The sequence below is a fragment of the Neolamprologus brichardi genome, chromosome 18, assembly GCF_056152115.1.
Source record: "Neolamprologus brichardi isolate AB-2024 chromosome 18, ASM5615211v1, whole genome shotgun sequence".
In the NCBI taxonomy this organism is placed as follows: Eukaryota; Metazoa; Chordata; class Actinopteri; order Cichliformes; family Cichlidae; genus Neolamprologus; species Neolamprologus brichardi.
In genome coordinates, this window is record NC_142121.1 from 12,428,316 (window position 1) to 12,450,000 (window position 21,685).

At 38.2% G+C, this 21,685-nt stretch overlaps 1 protein-coding gene across 1 annotated transcript in view; it reads right to left on the bottom strand.

Moving 5' to 3' along the window:
* The window catches only part of tesk2 (testis associated actin remodelling kinase 2), a 34,810-nt gene that overhangs the window by 11,037 nt on the left and 2,088 nt on the right, over positions 1 to 21,685 (bottom strand). The window contains exons 2-7 of the mRNA XM_087831533.1: positions 18,047 to 18,459; positions 17,674 to 17,787; positions 11,310 to 11,431; positions 7,897 to 7,945; positions 2,219 to 2,365; positions 898 to 980 (exon numbers count right to left, since the gene is read on the bottom strand). Coding sequence (XP_087687659.1) covers positions 898 to 980; positions 2,219 to 2,365; positions 7,897 to 7,945; positions 11,310 to 11,431; positions 17,674 to 17,787; positions 18,047 to 18,169 — 638 coding nt within the window. The 5' untranslated portion in view covers positions 18,170 to 18,459. The remainder of the gene's footprint in view (positions 1 to 897; positions 981 to 2,218; positions 2,366 to 7,896; positions 7,946 to 11,309; positions 11,432 to 17,673; positions 17,788 to 18,046; positions 18,460 to 21,685) is intronic.

Genomic DNA, 21,685 nt, shown 5'->3' on the forward strand with positions numbered 1-21,685 from the left:
AAGAATCATGTGGAGAGCAGTAATAAACAAAAAACAGGCTGGAATTAAGCTTATGACCTGTAATATTCTCTGGCACTCATTACAATGAGCAGGATTTGAATGGAGTAGCAATATGATCATTGACACAAATGGAAGTGGGGTGCAGATAAATTAAAACAAATCAAGACAAAGCTAAAAAGGCTACCCTGCAAACACATCATCCCAGTCAGTTAAATTACATAAACCAAACTATGTGACACACCTAGAGATGTTAGTAGCCACTACAAGCAAGTACTTTACTGCAAAAAACTGGTCCAATACAGCTTGGAAGTTGTATAAACTTTTTTTAACCAGATAAAACAAGCGAACGGATATCTCAGTTTGGTTACACACTAGCTGACATCAGCCTTGTTAAACTTCAGTTTTGAGTCATCTGTCTTAAAATCAATCTAATTTTAGATCTGGGTTTTAAAAAGAAAAAAAGAGCCTGCGGTTTTACCTACTAAATGTGCTTCTGTTCATCAGTGTTTTCCCTTACTCTTTGTCGATCAGTACGTGGGGTACGTGTGGTTTTTGACAGCTGTAAATTACTGAGTCTAGTACAAGGTGGATGAGAACAGCTGTGACGCAAACACGCTAAATGTAAAAACTAAAAACAGTGAGTGAATGAAAGGGTACAAGGACAGATCACGCTAACACTGGGTGATAATTATCAATGACTTCACGGTTACAGCCGGCCCCTTTTACAACGCAATTTAGATTCAGTGTTAGTATGAATAAGCACGACTGTAACACTGGTAGAAAACCAGAAGCACGGCCTCCAAATGCTTCTCTGTCATGTAAGTTACTGTTTATTATTTTTAATACTAGTTATGATCCAGGTGTAAATATGTGCTGAGATCACTGAGTCCTCCTTACAGATTGGTAGGGATCTTTTCTGCCAGGCCAAAGTCTCCCACCACTGCTGTGTACATGCCGTCATCACTCTTGATCAGGCAGTTCTGTGAATGCAGAAAGACACGTTTGCTTGAGGAAGTTGCATTTAAAAAGAAAAAAAACAAAAAAACTTTTGTGAGCTAGTAATACCAGTCCAAACCTCTACTTCCTCACCATTACTGTACACGGTGTTGCATCTTTCCTGTTGAACATTCCTCTTCAGATTAAATTAACAGGCTGTAAATATGCTGTTTATTGAAATTTCTAACGCACATGCACTTCTGACTTCGCCTGCACACCCCTGTGTAACTTAACTGTGACATTTAGTAGTCACAGCCACTCAGACTGGCATATAAATAAACTGTGAGTACCTAGAAAACATTAACATTCAGCTCAACTGACTGGAGTAACGTACGACACAGTGAGCGCACAACTAGATTTCTATCCTGCCTTTATAAATGGTACAGCAACATGTTGCTCTGTAAACTACAAAATCCTTTCTACAAAAAAGCAGGACAGTACAATAAGAGGAGAGAGTCTTTAGAACAGTGCATAGCTTTAAATAAATACAAAGCAGACAATGTTGCTTTGTTCATTTACTTCCCCGACCGGTATGAGTCCAAGTAAATAGACTCTCTATTAATTTGAGGAAGTATAATTTGCAAGGCTATGAGTACACATATGACCACAAAAGGCTTTTCTTGCGTGTTGCGTTTTCATCTAGTCCAGTGGAAAATTTCACACGCTTTATTTTTTTGCAGGTACTTATTATTATTTTGTAAACAGGTGAAGAGCTAAAAGCAGAGAGAGGAAATAAATATGATTTTACAGCATACTGCTCATGTTCCCTCGCTGCGCCAACATGGCTCTGGATCAAGTTGGAAAACTAGAAGCTGCTTGGTACAAAATATCACATCTGACAGTGTTAGCTGTCTTTAGGTTCCACTTATTCCTAAAGCTGCTGAACTCTTTGTTAACTGTGTTACAGGGACACACCTGAACATACTTTAAGGTTTCTAAATAACACTAAGAAAGTCTTATGAATATTATCCTGGGATAAGAAAATGGAAAAACAATTATCTGTTTAGTACAGCTAGTATTTCATTATATACTACCCCACAGGAAACTCATAAAGCCAAAGTCAAACATTTTATATTGTTCTCCACACAAAAACACTTACAAGAAATACACCACAGGGGTTCTAATCTGAAGATGTCCAAGTGTTCATTTTTGGGGGGATATAAGCAGACCATTTTTAGCTCCCGTTTCACCTCTTAATGACACAATTACCCATTTAGCTAACCTTGGAGGTGAGGTCCCGGTGGAATATGCCTTTAGAGTGCAAGTAGGCCAGACCGCTGGCGATATCACAGGCAAATTTCACCCTGGTTGGCCAGCTCAGGTGTTTGTTGCTGTCCAGAAGTTGTTCCAGGTTCCCACCATTGATGTACTACAGGAAGAGAAAGACACATCTATAAATTAACTGGTAAATATCCGATTATTTTTCAACAAGATTTACATTCAGACCTAAAATAACCCTGAACAAAGTGGGGCACAGAAAATTGCTTTTAAAATGCTGAAGCTCGAGAACAGACAACATGCAATATGGTTTCAAAACGTGCGGAAGAACAAATTATTTCACATTATTGGTATTACTGAACCAGGAACTGCTTTACTATGCTTGAAAAACAAAGCATTTCCTTCCTACACAGGTCATTATAACAGTGAGATGGGGAGATATCAAATTCCTTTCAGTGGAAGCAGAGTTAGTGTGAATACTCCAGTCATGGCAAGATAACACTCCCTGTTGCCAGCAACAGAACAGAATGACTTGCTGGCTTTACAATCCATTAGTCACAGTGGTGCAATCACACTCGTCATCATTAAAATAAAGAGGTAAATTCAAGCTGCACAGAGGTTCTGACTAATCATGTTACCCAAACTAGCTGCTCATTTGACAGCTCAGAGTAGAAGACTGATCAGTTGGATTCAGTGACTACTGACAGCCTGCTTGGTGGGTTAGGTGATGTATCGACCAACTGCCTGAACAAAATCTGGCCTGCAGCCTGTTCAACTGGCTGGCAGAATGGCTGGTTTCCTTAACATGAATGGGAACCATCTGCCCACCGTGTAGGCTGAAGAGCGTGCAGGCGAATTAGTAAACCTGCTCCGTGGGTTTAAGCTATGCTGGGGCCTTCAGTTTGTCCGTCCGCTTTGGTCCAGAAGAACGTGGCTGACCTCGGGTCTTGCATGCAAAGACCTTCTAATCCTGTCACATATCAAAACCAACTGTAGTTAAAACTGTGAGAGATGAGATAAGGAGTTGCTCGGGTTTAACTCTGGTTACTGTATGACTGACAGGAGTTGAATTAGAGCAATGAGAGCTGATACTGTACTCTAATTCTTAATGCAATAAATAAACTGGGCTTCTAGTCAGATTAATACCAATCAAGCTGAATCTTTTTTTAAACAACTGAATATTAGCCAGATCATTTCAGGGTTAAATGTCATAAAGGTTTAGATTCCAAAGCCCAACATAAATTAGATAGGCCAACCTACAAATCCACATTACGTAAAACTGAAGAAAAAAAAATGAATAAAGAATGCAAATTATTTTGCAAAAATATGTAAAAACTGTGTCGCGTCATCAGTGACTACCAACAATATTCTTCACATAAGTTTGCCGAAATGTTTGTCTTAATCTCCACAGATGATAATTCCATGTACCGGACTACGGTCTTTCTCAATTTCTATAGGGGATCAGCAGAGGTGCTTTTTGTGCCTTTGGATGTTTGTGGATTTCAAGCAACTGGACGATTGGACCCAAAATATTGAGCTGCCTGCGGTCTTTTACCCTCAGATATACTGTGGCACACATGCGCACACCGCTTCAAGATGTCAGAGGATTACAGTATTTGTCCAGTAAATTCCTCAGTAGCCACAGAGTTCAACATCTGTTGTCTACGCCTGATTGAAGTTTCCAAACAAAGAAACACAACAGGAGAAATCCCAAGTGCAGTCAATTAAAAAGAAAAAAAAAAAGACTACCGGTAATCCAACTTTTCTGCTTCACACAGTTCATAATCACACCAACAGAATACGCACAAAGTATGCCTAGTCAGAAAAGCAAATCACACGATTTTACAGAAGAGTGCACCTGTCGTGTAAACTAAAAGCAGCAAAGTGGAAGTAAAGTTATATTTTAAAAAGCCTCTCACTCATTCATTGTGTATTTCCCGGAATTTACCTCATCCTGTTTATGGAAGTACTGATGTACCAAACTGATCATTAAACATGGCACGTTTGGGCCATGCAAGTACCGAGTATGATCATTTAAGATGCAGTGAGCTGAGGAAATAAGAAACATATGGCTGGTCACAATTGTTCTGGAGGACTGTCTGTGTTTCAGGTTAAAAAAACCTGGAAAGACTCAAACAAAGAGTTCTTGTTTGCTGCCGGGAGCAGCTTCAAACAGCAGTATAATCCTGGCATGGGTCATGACTTACCATTAGCCCAGATTACGATTGCAGAAGCAGTTCATATAAGATGCATTAAAATGAAGCTGAGCAGAAGCAGAACAAGTCTTTGAGGTCTAGATCACTGTACATTGTGCTAAGTCTTCAAAGGATAATTTGCCTGTGAAACGGTAATCCAGTGCAGATGCCAAATACCCACATCATGCAACGATTCATTTTATTATATCCTATATTTATCCTACCTTATACCCTTTATTATAGCCTATATATATTTATGCAGGTCAAAGATACTATTTCAGGAGGGCCCTGGCCAAGAGGACAGCGCACAGCACAATATCCAAAACATATTTAATAAAATATGAAGGTTAAAACCAATTTCAGTGCAAATCGAGAAGAAATTATATTAACCAAGAGTAGCATTTTCCTGATCCTTTAAAATTGACTTCAAATCCTCCACTGTAACCAGTTCTGAGAATTTCAGACCCTTCTTTATATACTTCCAGGAAAAACAGACAAATTTAAAAGTTTTTGTCTGATTCTGTTCTTACTCTGTGGAGAAACATTTATCAAATATATAAAAGCAAAAGCCTTCCTGATACACGTGTATGCGCAGACGTGAGAGGGAACCAGGAGGGGAGAGTTCTATATAGAAAGAATCCAACAGGAAAGTTTGAAGACGAACAGCAATGATGTGTGTACAAATTACATAGCTAATAACAAAACATAACGCATAATTATGTACAGGTATACCTTATCTAGTTACTATCAGGCACATTTATAAAGAGCAGATCATCATAATGCAATAAAGATTAAAAAACAGTTGTAGATCTCAAGGATTCCCTTACCTAAATGGGGAAAAAGGTTTTAATTGTATCATATGCTATAGACACGAAGGGAAAAAAATGCTAAAACTATAATTTTAAGTTTTAGAATTAATAGAAGGGAGGAATGCAGGTTGTACTCTTCAGTTTTTCAGTATTCTCCTGGATTATTCTCATTTAGACCAGCAGTCTCCAACCTTTTTTGCGCCACGGACCGGTTTATGCCCGACAATATTTTCATGGACCGGCCTTTAAGGTGTCGCGGATAAATACAACAAAATAAAACTAGTACCGGTACCAAAAAAAAAGAAAATTTATTCATAACACACTGAAAAGACCAAGGAAAACAGAGTAAACGATAAAAACGATAACAAAATAACGCTGAAAACCGATAGAAACCCTGAAAACTATACATTTCACACCTGAGCCTCAATTCTCGCGGCCCGGTACAAAACCACTCACGGACCGGTACCGGTCCGAGGCCCGGGGATTGGGGACCGCTGCTTTAGACGAGTTAAGAACGACTTTATTTAATTAAACGTCTGTTAAAAATCCAGACATGTTTTTGTGCACTGACAGAATGAAAAGGTTGTTTATTAATGTAACTGGATGCCTTTATATCGTCAGAAGACGTCAGACTGGATTATTTATTTAGCAGTTGTGAGTTATGGTGCTTTTCCAACACCATTTAATTTTCTTCTTTTTCTTTTCTTCTTTCTTCTGCTATTTGTGTCTTATAAGCTCTTTCATGCTGGACTTATTTTCTGTGCATGAAATAATAATGAAATCAAATCTATAATTTTCAACTTTTGCTCTCTTTAATGCAAACAGCACTTCAGTGTTTCAGTTTCAAGCTAACATATGTGCTAACATGGGATGTGCTTGTGTCTGCGTGTCAGTCAGTGTTACTGAAGCAGCTTGAGGCCATGCAGTAACTTCATTCTGCTCTTCCTCTGAGCACAGCCACATAGCGGGGGTCAGGTAACAAAACGCCATGAGCCTGCTACCAGAGTCAGAGCATACAGCTTGGCCCCGACACGACACAACAGGATCTGTTTACGCTGAAGGAAGGAATACAAGACCTACCACAGTGCGTATGCATAGTACAATATGCAGTACTTCCCTTTGCAACTACGATCAACCATGTGTGCAAATTCAGCATCTCAAGATGTGTTCTATTATAAAACTGGTGTCAGTCTCTATTTGTCAAGGCTACAATAAGCACATTCACTGTGCAGCACAGCAGTGTAATTTATAACATATGTGTGAGTCCGGGAGCATCACTAACAGTGTATGCTTTCTTCAGATAGTCCATGTATATCACCCCACATTTACATGTAACTGACCATATCATGCAAATTCATACATAATCATTTGCAGAGATGAACTGGCTCATCAGTGGCTGAAGTGTTGATGTTTATCTGTATAAACGAAAGTTCATGTAGATTGAGATTAGCACATCATTAGGCAGATTATGTGTGTATAAAATTTTAAAAACCTATCAAACAGAAAACGCAGTCTGTGATATGACTATATTTACACTGCATTAAGCAGCAGAGGGCAAATTTTATTTAACATTTGCAACACATGTTGCAAGAAAACAGGAGTTGTAGTTTGCATAACATTACTATTTCAAAATTAATTAATTCATAATTTAGTAATCTCCATGTTAGGGGTTAGAACAAGGCTAATAAACTCCTGTTAAAAACTTTTGTTACAGGAACACAGACAAAAATAAATCTATGTCTGAATGTCTCGAGCTCTGAGACTGACAGAAGCAAAAAGCTTTGTACACCTTCTCATATTCACTCACATTTATAGAAGCACGTTTTTCTACGCCTGTTTTCTATCTAGCACTCACACCCCGGTGAACAACTTGGGGTTCAGTAGTTGCCCAAAGATACTTTGAAGCAGTCAGGGATCAAACCACCAACTTTCAAATTAGTAGATGACCTGTTCTACCTCCCGAGCTACAACTACCCCATTGTATTTATTATTTAAATTACCCCAAAAAACACACATGAGAAGCAAAAAGCAACTTGCGATGTTGGAGAATACTGTTCAGTATTCAGAATGACTTAAGAAAAATCAAAGCTACTTGGTAACAAGGGGCCCTTTACTATAACATAAACGCCACAAGGGTTCTGTTTCTGCCTCAGTTTATTCTTTTGTAATTTGGAGGATAAAACCTGATGTTCTGTGCAATTCAACCTTTCATTCAGACTCAGATATGTCATGTGCTTATTGGACATTTTCTGTGACTAATTTTGTCTATGGCAACCAAAATGTTACATTTCTAAAATTGGGCTATGTGAATTTAAATAACATTAATCACAAAGATATCCAAACGTTTACCTTCCCTGGAAAGCTAGATTAGTTGCCTGTATCAAATTCTCCCTCCCTCTTACTCACACAGAGGCCAAGGGTTACACATAAATAAGGACATTCAGTTCTCTTGGTTTTCCACAATTACAGGCTTGTGTACTTCTGTGTTGTGCTCGTGGATTACGTGGTGTTCACTTGAAAATAACAGGAACGCACACAAGCCACACTAACACAAAAAGAATTATAGCATAGGTGCCCCAGTGCTCGACCTTTCATTAGCAGCCACGCTTTGATCTCACATATTAGTGTGCACAGAAGCTTCAGTGTGAAATTGTGTGTTTGTGCATATGTTCTCCTACCTCTGTGAGAGCATGAAGCTGGCCCTCATGGACACAAACTCCTTTAAACCTAGAAGACAGATGCAATGAAAAATGTTGTTGTTAAAACGTGTTTTATAAGCACCATTTCAAAGATTAATTGAAGATATGTGTAATAATTTGACTTGATAAAAGAAAAATGTGGTTGAGACACTGACAGACACATGTTCTTATCTTTGCGAACCACTGCTCCCTTATCACAAGAGGTGTTTTACACTAGATACCCTTCCTCATACATCCCCAAAGGGCATTTGTGCTTTCAGCTGGAATCAAAGTAACAGCCTTTTGCTTGCCAAGAAAATGTGTTAACCATTACACTATAGAATCACTTGCTATGTAGTGTGTATAAAAAATAGATTAAAATACTTTGTGACCTTTTCTGTTATGAGTGAAGAGAAGAAAGCAGCAACAACAGTTGAGAAAAGATTAAAATTCCAGTAAGCAAGACCGGACCGGTGATTACTGTCAGACAGTCTCATAACAGCAGGATAATAACAGCTCAGCTGCTTCACCTGCATTCCATGCATTTCTCCCTCTGCCTTTCCTGCAAATTTTAATATAGTAATAAACAAAACCACAATCATGCTAACACCCTTTCTGTTGTGTCAGTGTTTCATAATCACACTGACAAATTCGATTTCTGATATTAAACTAAATAAATAAATCTACCACAATGACAAACATTTTAATCAAGGATAAACACTGCCTCAACTTATCATGATGTCAGATTATTCTTCCTCAATTTTGGATGACTTTTTATTCGTCTTTATTTATAAAATAAATTGAGCCCAGAGAGGGCTGTGTACCCCTTCACTTGAAATCTAATGGTGTGTGTGTGTGTGTGTGTGTGTGTGTGTGTGTGTGTGTGTGTGTGTGTGTGTGTGTGTGTGTGTGTGTGTGTGTTCGTGTGTGTGTGTTCAGAGCAACACATGAACCAACTGTTCACAAACTCGGTTGAGGACCTCATAATTCTGAAGTAAACGAAAAGGTCAACTCTGTGGGCCCTTATTGGACTTTAGCTAACAATGACCCCCTCAGTGCAAGCTTGTTAGCACACAGACACACAAACCATGAGGCACGCTTAACAAAGATGACATTGTAAACGATGTGTGCTTGTGTGTCCGTGAACACACAAAGATATTTATGCATATGTGTGCATGGCCGTAAACACACACTCCCCCACACACATGCCCAAAGTAGAATGTGAAATATTTACTACAAAGACAAAATAACAAACCTATTTTTTAGCAAAACAGTAGTTCTAATTGAAATAACATCTCATATTCAACGTTTTATTAAGTGTACCCACTTTCCATACTTTCCTGCAGTAAAATGAAAGTTAAACATATTTGTATAGCCTTTGCATTTTACCACAGATGTCATTTCAAGAGGTTTAAATATGGATAAGATCTGCATTTAAGAACCATAAAACAAATACAATCCGAGGAATTAAAATATACTATTCATATTTTTTAGATGTGGAAAACTAAAACTTTTCTGGAACAGCAGCCATTGGTTATATAATTCCACAAGCCCATTTGATTTTATACACCTTAAAGGACATGTACATCCAAAACACCAATACCTGTGTAAGAAAACTGTAACTAACAACTGACTAACTGAAACTGAAAAAAGCACACTATTTAAAAGACCGGGAAAAAAATCATGATTATGCAAAGTTATACATACATAAGTAACTTTAACTATTAACAGAGGCAGCCTTGCTCAAATCCACAGGCTTAGGAGTCTTCACATATTTATGTATCTTTTTTAGATCTTTACTAGCTTCCAGTTTTGTTTTGGCCTTTGTCCAGTGATCATTTGTGTCAATGTTCTTAATGTTTAAACAAAGCAAAACAAAATAAAGTCATGAAAAGTGGCGTTACACTACAGAAACAGAAGACTTTTAAGGACGTTAGAGAAATTAGTCAGCAGGACAGCAGCGTAATTATAGATTCAAAGTTGAAAGTGGCCAAAGATTATGTGCATTTAACTTCAACAGGAAGTTAGATCTTAAAGAAAGTGGAACTTAAAGTCAATTTCATCATGATGCCTAGGTTCTGACCAAGTTGCAACCTGTGGCGCTGAAAAGTGAAGCCCAAACACAAATTCCAAAAATAAGAGTTCCTTAAATGGCAAATTGAGGCTGCAAAAGTGATTCAAGTCCTCTAGAATTCCATGTTAAAACTTTGCAACTAAAACAGGCTTTGCTACATGTATCCAATTTTCCCTTTCACAAGAACAGCACAGAGTGAAAAAAAGCTACTTTCAGCTGCTCACTTATTCACAGGGGATCACATTTGTTTTGGCAGACTTTAACATCAGATGCCTTTTCTGATGCAACCCTAAAGACATTTGTGTCTCCTCCTAGAATCAAACTGGGAACTTTTCACTTGTTAAGCAAACATGTAAACTAATGCACTATGTAGCCAATTTTTTGTGTATATCTCACCCCTTTGAATTTTATTAAGGCTTAAAATTAATATACTATTAGGACAGTAGCCACTATATTTCTACATTACTTGGTGTTATTTAGCAGGTATCTCTGGCTAAGCGAGGCACTTGTTGAGTCTATCAATGCATCATGCTTACCCGTGTTACTATTTATTTAGTACTAGGTCCAAAAAGAAGAAGAAAAGCAAAACTGCGACTGCACTTTTAAAGCGGTTTGACATTGATTTCTACTTAATTCTGAAAAATGTTAAATGGAGACAACACAAATCAGCAAGGACCACAAATGTCACCAACTTTTTGACACTTTGCCAATCATACGGCAGATAAATGAAAAGAAAATGTTCATGACTGTATACAGCTTCTGCCTTTCCCCTTCCCTGTGACAGAGAGGGCCCTCCTTGCTTCTTGCCTCCAGGCATCTGGTGAAACCCTAACAGGAGTTGGCAGCTTAGAAAATCCATTGCTAATAGGCTCTATGTTTGACACAGTTTCAAACCAACCCCAAAGGAAACAGGTCACAACCACAAGCACATGAGCAAATGACAGAAGAGAAGTGGTGGTGAAGGGGGTGGAAGACTATAAATATATTTCGTTTATCATCACACAGGCAGGTGTTAGTAGAAATTACTTTCTGCACACAGTCATTTCTGCTGAATATAATCTAGAGTTTCTGAAATCATTACTAAGAATGAGTTTCTTAAAATCTGCACCATAACGTAATAATTATCTGGAACAAAATAATGATTTTGCTTGCTTTGTTTTAAAAGTTAAATTAATGCAGCTTCTAGAAGCAACCAACATTTTAAATTAAGATTCAATTAACAAAGGTTATTTATTTATGTATTTAATTATCTATCTATCTATCTATCTATCTATCTATCTATCTATCTATTTTCAAGAGCCCTGGCTGGAAAATAAATTACTCTTATTCGATTACTAACCTGAGTATGTTTGGATGATTAAGCCGGTTCATTAGCTGGACTTCTCTCAACATATTAGCCCTGTTACTGCTGAGCTTGTTCATCTTCAGAGCCATAACTTGGTCTGAAGCTCGATGACGTACCTGGAAAAAAGTCAAATGAAAATGTGTTCAGTTACAGTCAAATACAACCAAACACTGTCTCATCCTTCATATCTAGGGCAGTTTAACTATATTCTTGTAGCAAGAAAACTATGACTGCATAATGCCTAAAATGAACACAACAGTTAAGGCCTTGAACAGCTTGCAACCAAGCTCTTCTGCAATTATAACCCAAAAAATATATTAAATCTGGTTCTTCAGGCAAGAAAACTGAGGAAGCCAAAAAAACAAAACAAAGGGCAGGACATAAAAGAGAAGCGAAATGAGGTCAGTCAATGCTGACCAGCCATGACAAAGGAAACAGTCAGGTCAGTGCTCCACAATCAATTTTGTATGATTCTGCGTCAGGATTTCGTTTCCATTGATTTGTTACATAGTTGTGGCATCACACTCAATCCCGCCATGGCTGGCTGGAGACTATCCCAGCACGGCAAACCTAACAGGTCATTGGATTGTGACAACTTTAAAACATTTCCTGATGAAGCTTTGAAACAGTACAGTACACTTTTTTTTTAAACAATCTACTAGCATTTATTTTTCATTGACTGCAATTGACTAGCAAGAGGTGCTATGTTGGTAGCATGTTTGAATTTAAATGCCTAAAAGTTAAAACCAAGAAAGTTGAATCAAAATTTAGAAGCAAATATTTCTTAATCAACATCAAATGTAACAAGAAATAGAGACGTGTATGCAGATTTTGATTTTGTTTGTTTTTATCCCAAATTTAAGGATATAGTTTGGAGCCATTGCAAATACAAACACACACATCAGGGCTCGCAAAAAAGCTAGCCCGACATCCCAGGGGTTGGGGATTTTTCCAGTCGGGCTACCAAAATCTAACTCAGCCCTGCCCGTCGGGCTATCGTAGGAAGGAAAATATATGTCTATGCTTTTGCATTCTTTCGCCAATGTAGCTGAGTAATTATGTCATTGGCATCGATGAGCCACTGTCAATATGTGACATATTGAAATCGCGTTTGAATTTGCGCTTGTTTTTTGCTTTCACTTTCATTTTGCGATCGCGCGAACGGTGTGTAGGGAGCAGCAGTACTGATTGGTGAGTGACGATTAATTGCGCACCAATTCCTCTGACATAGTCTTATCACTCATTAGCTTACTATTCAAACGCGACAAGTGAAATCTCTTGCAGCAAGCTTAAACATGTGAGAGGTTGAGTGCGCAAAGAATCGCTGACCATTATGTAAGTACGTGTGTAAAAGCAGCAGGATTTACGCTGGTATTTTAGTTCTGCTCAGCCAAATAAGACAGGTCAGGGTGAAGAAGGGGCAGCCAAAGAAAAGCTTACCACAAAACGGAAAAGTTATGACAAATCAGACTATGAGGCAAAAAGAAAGCGCAGGTTTTTTGGTTTCATGGACAAAAGAATTTCTGTGGCTGGGATATGACGAGCTAAATAACATGATGTTCTGCCAGGTGTGTTGTGAGTTTCATTTGATTTCTGAGTCGACAAGCACCTTTGTTACTGGGACCAGTAATTTTAAGAAAGACCCCATCAGAACCCATGAGAAATGCAAGAAATGCATTATTGCTCAGTCTGCAGTATCGTTCCCAGAACAAACAGCATACTAAAAATAAACCAAGCACAACAAGAACTCCTGAAAAAGCTGTTTAGAACAGCGTGCTATAAGAGTGAACTATATTGGCAAAATTTAGCAGTCTTTGCAAACTTCAAAAAGCAAATGGCCTAGATCTTGGTTCCACTTACCTCTTACCCGTGACTTCAGTGGAAATTTCAGATTTAGGATCTGACACAGACTGATTCATGTTCTACACAGTTCTTTCAGTTCATAGAAATTTCTGTTCAATTTGAACCAAGTATTTGAGTTGATGATTGTAATTTTTATACAGTTGTTGTGATTTGTATTTTAACAATTTTTTTGATTAATTTTTGTTTCTGTTACAATATTATATTTTAATGTATAATATTGTAAAGGAAACAAAACATTAAAAAATAGCTTTCTTTTTTTATTCGGGCTACTTAAATTTATTTTGGGCTACCAAAAACTGAAGAATGCCTGCCCGAAGGGCTACCAGAGATTTTGAAATTTTGCGAGCCTTGCACATACACACACTTTCTAAAATATCAGCAATTCAATTTGCTTAATATATTTAATATCTACTGAAGGAAATACAGATTATTTTATAGATTCCTGTGGTTACTATTAAAGGTAGAAAGCCCCAATGTGTCTGTCTAGACGTCAGGAGAACCAATTGACTAAGACACTGTATGCAAATCTATCTACCTACACATGCAAACTCTTTCCTCCCATTAGAAGCATTTAAAAAGCTTTTAAGAAAGTCATTTCAAAAGCCTAAATTAATCCTGTATCTAAGGAAAGACGAGCTTCAGTACATAAGGCAACTATTCAAATATCATAAGCTCCAGATGAGGTGTTAACTGTGGAAAATTATTCATAGACGCATGCAAAACAGACCTGCTAACTGGCACGTTAGTATTGCAGTTATGCTATCATGTATTCTGCAGCAACTTAAACCAACACTTCAAAGATCATTTTAAACTGCACAGTGAAAAAAGGTTTCAGTGCTGCCAATGTTACTGTATGGGCCATTGTGCATTCTTTGTTTGGTAAAGCATGAACCATTACAAGAACAAAGGTTCACCTGTCACATATGTTGGTTTTGTTTTGGACACTTACTCAATACTGGATGCTGGATAAACACGGTTTGTTAGTAAAAGAGTTTTGGTCACTTTTAGTCGTGCATTCCTTTTTAAAAAGCACAAACAATTCTGCTCTTTTCTGTAAGCACATAGTAACACATGATGATTGTAGAAATATCAAACTGCTACATTTGATTAGATTCAATAAAGACTGGGGGAGGGGGGTATACAGTCCCAAAAACGCTCTTATATTCACTATAAATAAATAAATAAATAAATAAATAAAGGGCACATTTATGTCATCGTATAGCAACTATCTTCCACTACACAGCCACTGTGATATCCCATCAGTACGATGGGGACTTGACAACACAGGCAAAAATCAATGTGGATTACACAGGCAACATTAACAATTAAAGGTTAGTATACAGAATAACACTGGTTCCTCTGCACTGCAAGTTCATTACTTAGTGCAAGATGATCACTATTATATACCGTGTATAAGCAGAACTTCAAAAAACATAATGAACTTGAATTTAGTCTGTGAGAGTTTTCTGTATCGACTTCTCTCTGTGTCTCACACATGCACAAACAAAAATGTCTCTGTTCAAGTTCAAAGGAGTGGGCATGGCTAAAAGAGCCGACAGTCCCCACCACAGGACAGCAGAAACAACAGATGGCCACTCCTCTAAAGGCCTCCTCCCCCACATCCGTCCGACCCCCAATTCCTCACTCTTCACATCCCCCCCATCTGCAGTTATTCCTCATCCCCCCCTTTTTCTCCCCTCTGTGGGCTCCAGCAAATCATCATGCCCAAGTAATCATCAAGTCTGTAGGGGTAGCATTTTTCCCCCTCTCCCATCTTCCTCTCTAGTGTCTCCCCATTTTTCCACCTCCCTTCTCAGATGGAAACCATAACCCTAGTGTCTGTCTCAAACCCTTTACCAAGCCCCTGCCACCCCAAAATAACTCAACCTCTAACCAATCCTTACACCCCCCTCCTCTTCAAACTCCTCTTCCTCTCCTCTGTAGCCCTCATCCTTGCCTTCCTTTGTACTCAGTAAACACCTAAAACCTCTTCTGAAGCACCACATCCCGTTCATCAGTCTTTCCACACCACCCCAGCATCCACCCGAATCCGTCCCTCCTCTTTAAACTCCTTCTTTTGCCTCAGCTCCGATCATTTTCTATAGCAGTATAGAAACAAAGTAAGTAATGCTTATCTCACAGTGATTATGCTTGTTTCCCTTCAATTAAACACACCCCAAATGTATCTAAAATCATTCATTAATGGTGTTTGCTTTGTTTATTTATTTATTTTTTTAATCCACTCTTTAGCCCAGTTGCAGCACCGTGAGTTATGAATAACTTCCAGGGGTTTTACATCAATAACAATGGCATGTTTCTGAGAGCTGGCATACAAAGTACACAATGGGTTAGAATAGTGCTGAATAACAGCACTTTCTACAAGCTTAATATGGCTAATAAAAACCAATTACAATATGCCTAGATTTGCTCCAATACAAATCTGGATTAGCTTGAGCTGTTCCTAATAACACACACGTCACTCAAACACCACTAGCTGTCAGACACCAACAACAGTATCATCAATCAGCCCACCCACGACACAATGGAAACCAAATGTCACAGCAGGTCATCTCCACTGGAGGTCTCATGTTGCATACAATCCAGTACATGGCCAATCCTCCTGCACTAAAGCCAAGTTGAAATTCCAATACACAAAAGCTGACAAGGAAAAATAAATTATAATACAGTTTGTAGGGCTGGGCGATATGGCCTAAAATCCATATCACGGTATAATTTGAAAAACGTGCGATAACGATATATATCGTGATATATTATTTTCTTCTGTATAACGTATTTTCCACACTATAAGGCATACTTAAAATCCTTTAATTTTCTCAAAAATCGAGAGTGTGCCTTATGTATGAATTCTGGTTGTGCTTACTGACCTCGAACCGATTTTGGCAAGCAGAAATCTGTTAAAAAATGTTTTAGTACAACTTTGGTAAGCCGCACTGCTTGATGGATTGTCAGAGCATTACGGCTGCTGTAGTGAGGAGCTTCGCAGAGTAATCTGGGTCCAAAACTCCATCCACTTCAGGTCCCAAAGTCAAACAAACACTGAGAGTTAAAAACAGTCTAAATTCTTTCATCTTTAATAAAATCATCAGCGTTGCTGCTTTACCAGGTGTAACAAGTAAGTTTAACATCCAGGCATCCATGAAAACAGAATTTATTACATTTAACAGAGTTAGAAGTTAACAGGAAGTTAGCTCGCTAGTTTCCAGCTAAACATGACATACCATGTTCTGACTGAGAGATTTTTGAAACTAATTAAAACGTACAGCTCTGCTACCACTTCCAACATAAATGAAGACAGAAAACTAAACAGCAGTGACGTTTGCAGGGTTACTGAAGTTGGACTACCTGGTATATAATGTTGTGCTACGTGATTGCTAGCGACACAGCTATGTTAGCATAACATTAGCACAGTGAAGCTGGAGGATGAACGCCAACTTTTTTTCCACTCGACAGAAGTTAACGTGAGGGATTCTGGTGGTTAGGGACAAATGCAATCGCATAGCAGGATGCTATACACGGGCCAAACTTCAGTCAGGCGAACAACTGAGATTATTCATCCACAATACGAGGTTAGTTATTAATATACTGCAACAACATGGGAATAGAACAGCTGTGAGAGAATTCAACATTAATGAATCAATGTTACAGAAGTGGAGGAAGGGCAGTTTTTGGCTTTCCCCATATTTCAAAAGTGCTTCATCTCTTTGCTATGACTGTCGGCATAATTTGCAGATGATAATGGTTGGAGCCGCTGCGATGCTTTCGACCAAAACAGGCGCAGCTCGACGACGTCATCAACATGTGCTATCGCGATAGAGCAGTATAGTCAAAATCTCTATCGTTGGCCAAATTTATCGTTTCTATCGTATATTGTTTCTATCGCCCACCCCTAACAGTTTGATAATTAGAGTGAAATAAAAGGGAGCCTTAACTTTCTTAATGAATAAGATAACAAACCCTTTATCCCAATGTTGTCACCTTTGTCTTCTATGTTAACCCTTTAAGAAACAAGAGATCGGTCTTTACTGTCTGTCTTATTATAAACCCCGAACAAAGAATGCATCTGATGATATACTAAAACCAACAAAGTCAAACATTATTAGGCCATCAACATTTATTTCTAATATATGCAATCGGGCTCTATTCCTAGATGAGCAGTCACACTGCTTATCTAAACCACAATGAGTCATGCAAAAATTTGTAACTGTCATGGTGGACTGATAATACAACAGACCAAAAAAAAAAAAGTTTCTTCTGCTGCAGCTTCATTTAGCAGAGCCTAATTAATAATGAGACCGAGTGCAATCGAACCACAAAATAAAACTATGTCAGGCACCAAGGGTGAAGAATTCAGCTGAGGTCAAATCTGACACTCTTGCTTGAGGTATGAAATGAGGCATGGTTATAAAATGAGAAGAGAGTGAAAGAAAAGACTGAACTTGAGAAAAGAGTGAGGTAATATCTGATCTCTACACACCCTGAATACATCAGAGAAAAATCCTGAGCCAATCCACTCGCGGGAGAAGTCATCAAGGCGTGTAAGACAGGAGAAGGCACTGATGAGGGCTCGGTAGGATGATGGGGAAGACACCTGGAGAACACAGAAAAGGACATGTTTGATGAGCATGTTGCGGGACCATACCACAACTTTGTTTGGGCTGAAGAGGTTGTCACAAACAGTTTCTGAAAAAAGCCACTACTCTATAGCTAAGTACAGACTAGAACACTGTACAGGTTATAATTATACTGTTGTCCAAGCTCTACACTGGCTTTACATTGAGTTGAAGAGTGCACACGAGCCCTGTATAGTGTAAAACATGTAACAATTTTAAACTAAATTAAAAACCAACCTGCAAAGGTGGAGCCATTCCCATCTCACACACTCCTACCCCTCCGATATCATCTCTGTCCTCATTGAGGCGTTCAGGTCGTGTAGGAAACCCAGCAATGGAGTTGCGTTTATTCCGTTCCATGGTGACGTGAATGACGGTGGTACCAGTGAGGGTATTATGGGTGTTTTTCTGTAATGTACCCGCATGACAAGTGGACTGGTTGGTTTTAGCGGAGCCGAGGGTTTCACGGCAGAACAGTATTTGCACAGTTTGTGTTGCGGGAGAAAATATATCACACACATAGACTTCTGTTTCTAAATCTGAACCCAAGAATTTTCCAAGTAATCCAAATCATCACTGCTTGTAACTGAGAACTTCAACCAGATAAGGATTTCACATGTTTGACAGAGGTATGTTGTATCCCTGGAGACCTGTAGAAAGAAAGAAAGAAGAAATTTAATGAGTAAGCTTCATGGCAGACTTTTTTTTCCCTATGCTGCTGATTGAAGTAGCCATTGTAGCCAATGAGAGGTATAAGCAAATGCAAATTAAGGGTTTAACATTTATTCCCACTTGAAGTGAAACATAAAATGAACAGTAAGAAAAATGTTAAGTGTTTGAATGAGTTTAAGCAAAGTGTCCAAATGACAAAAATATTGTTTTCATAAAAAATATCTACTTATCTCCAGGTATCAGTCTACATTCTGATCATTTTTGCTGTTAAACTTCCGCCTTTGGATTTCCAGTGACTCACAAGCATGTTATCAAGCATGGTTTACTTCATCACTATTTTCAGGTGCCGAGACTTGGTGGCCCATAAATCCTCCATCTCAAGTCATCAGGCCTATTTAACAAAGATTTTTGTCTATTTAAAATGGTCCTTTTGACATGATCTATCTATCTAACTATAAAGAAAGACCTCTTTGATGCAGTCATGTCACAAAAACAAAATGTCTAGAGAGTGTCTGAGACTAAAAGACACATTTAAGACCTATGCTAACTGAATTTAAGTCAATTCAGTACTTTTACTACAATTTTTTGGTATTGAATGTGCCCTGGACATTTTACGGCTCCTTACTGACCAGCAGTCTTACACATAGTCCTAAACAATAAAGAAGGAGCACGTTACAATTTCATGTTATTAATGCAACTTTGGACTGGGTCCTGTCTCAGGGGGGACGAGACAAGCCAATATTACTCAACAGGCTCAAATGAAATGGCTGTAATAGGGGCCCATTGTCCAATTATGGGAGATTAGCCAAGGAATAGCTCAGGTCTTGGACCTTTCTGCCATCCAAAACAAAGTCAGCAGGGTACAAAGGGGAACAGGAAAGCACGTCTGCAGCTAAAGGTCTTTAAATGCCTGTAAACAATGTGGCTTTCATATCTTAAGAATACGTCATGGTAGCGGAAGATTTCTTTAGGTGATAAAAACATGTTGAGCCACCTTATAAATCTTTCCCTATAAATGCTGAAGAGTACACAAAAAAATGCCTTCCTTCGCCTAAGGTCATAAGCAGAAAATTTCCACTCACTGTACATTTCCACTGAAGACAGTTTTGAGATCCTACGTCTCAACAGTAAGTGAAAAATTAACCTGACGACTGAGCATCTTATGCGTGCTGAATAGAACATACACCTTTAAATAAGAACAGAGTTCAGTGAGAAATAATAACCTTGACACAGCAAATTGCTTGTGACCTGTTAATGTTAATGTAATAATGAAAGAAGCATCCAATTATAAACTGTTTGCCAGCTGAATTTAAAGATAATGGACTATATTGTCTATAACAAATTAAAAACAGGTATAACTTGCTAAGAAATGTTGCTTTACAAGTATTTGCCATTTCTTTTCCAAAAATGTCCTCCTACTTGCAAACAGAAGACTTTAGAAATATTGAAATAAAGGCAATGTGACCTGACAGCATGACTTACCGTCATTTGAGTCAACTAGTCAACCATTACTACTTCTAAATGTAGGTTAGACTGTGATTCTGACTTTTGTTTTGGGGGTTTTAACTTCTGAGTAAAGTTTAGAACCACTTTTTTCCCCACAATGTTGGACCTTAACAAAAACAAAAAAGCAGCAGAAGTCAAGTCACCTCAAACCACAATGCTGATCCAACACTGCATTAATATTACTAGGGTTGGCTGGAGTTTGTTCCATTTATCCATGGAGGTCAGAAATTAAAATTATTTTTTTGAGTTTGATTTTATGGATTGAATGTGTTCAGGTCAATAAAAATATTTCACAACCTCAAGTTTTGCCACTAGGGATTTTCTGCTTGCATATTTAAAGATGTCTGCATCTACATGACAATACAAAAAAAATGATGTCAGGTGCAACAGGTAGCAATAATTCTAACTGTATATAAATGTTGGCCAATCATAAGGCTACAAACAATAACACGTGGCACAGTCTGACACAGGCGTACACTTTTGATGTCGCAAAACAAAACTATTGTTTCCCTTGTCCACACAGAAAGGTACCGGATGACAATGTTGCACTTTCATTTTTCAATGTTCAATGTTTTATTGCTACAATGGCAATAAAGATTCTGATTTCTGACTTGACATCTGCTTTGCATATTGTTGACCATCACATTGATAGGCTGAGATAGTAGGTTGGTGTATCAGGATCTGCTCACAGGTAGTTCTCTTCAGATGTGTCTGAATGACTCTTTTTTTGTGGCCGCTTCTAAGTACAGATCATGCTCCACTTCTCTTGCCTACAAGTTCTTTATTGTTTCTGTTATACCTGTTGGCTCTTCTGCCCATTTTTAAGCACATTTAGGAACATTTTTATAACTGCTACCCAGCAAGTATGTCGCTGAGAGTAAAATTTTGTTGCATTGGCTCCCTGTTAACTTCAAAGTCCATTTCAGATTCTGGTATCAACTCTGCATTGACAAGCACCAGGGGATATCAGAGAACGTTAACATCAATATATCCCCACCAGGTGTCTGAGGTCGTGTGATCAGGGCCTGCTGACTGTGCATCAAACAAAGTAGACAGAGCTTTTGCAACAATTGCAGACTCTGGAACTCTCTCCCCCTGAGCCTGAGCTCTGTGGACTCATGATCTCATATAAAAAATAAAAAAAAAGCTCAAAATATGAAAAAAAGGCTCTGAACTAGTGAATAAACAAAAAGTGGACATCTAATGATGTCACTTTGGGTTTCAGGAAATTGTAACAGGTATTTTTTAACAATGACTTCATCCTTATTCTTATCCACTTTTGCTATTTTAGAAACGCTTGCATAATGTTGCGCCAATGTGGAAATTTGACTTCAACTTCTTCCCTGATGTAAGAACAGAAAGTAAACAAAGACTAGGTGTTGTGGTTAAACGATTCCTTTAAGTATGGGTTCCAACAATGAGCTCATACGTAGAAGTCGGACTTCACATTATCGCTAATACTATAAATACTGTCATTATGTACCTGCCTTTCTATGTTTGAGAGGAATAATGACAAAAGCTTAAAACAGGTGCAGTGTTTTAAATGAATATACTAAAGAGGCCCATTAAACCAAAGCAGAAATGCAAAAGTCAATGTTGGGCCCAGATGAGGTTTCATAAGATCCTAAAAACAGCAGTGACACTAGACTCTTAAGAGAGTTGCTGTACTCCTACTGGACAATTTCTGAGATCATTCTC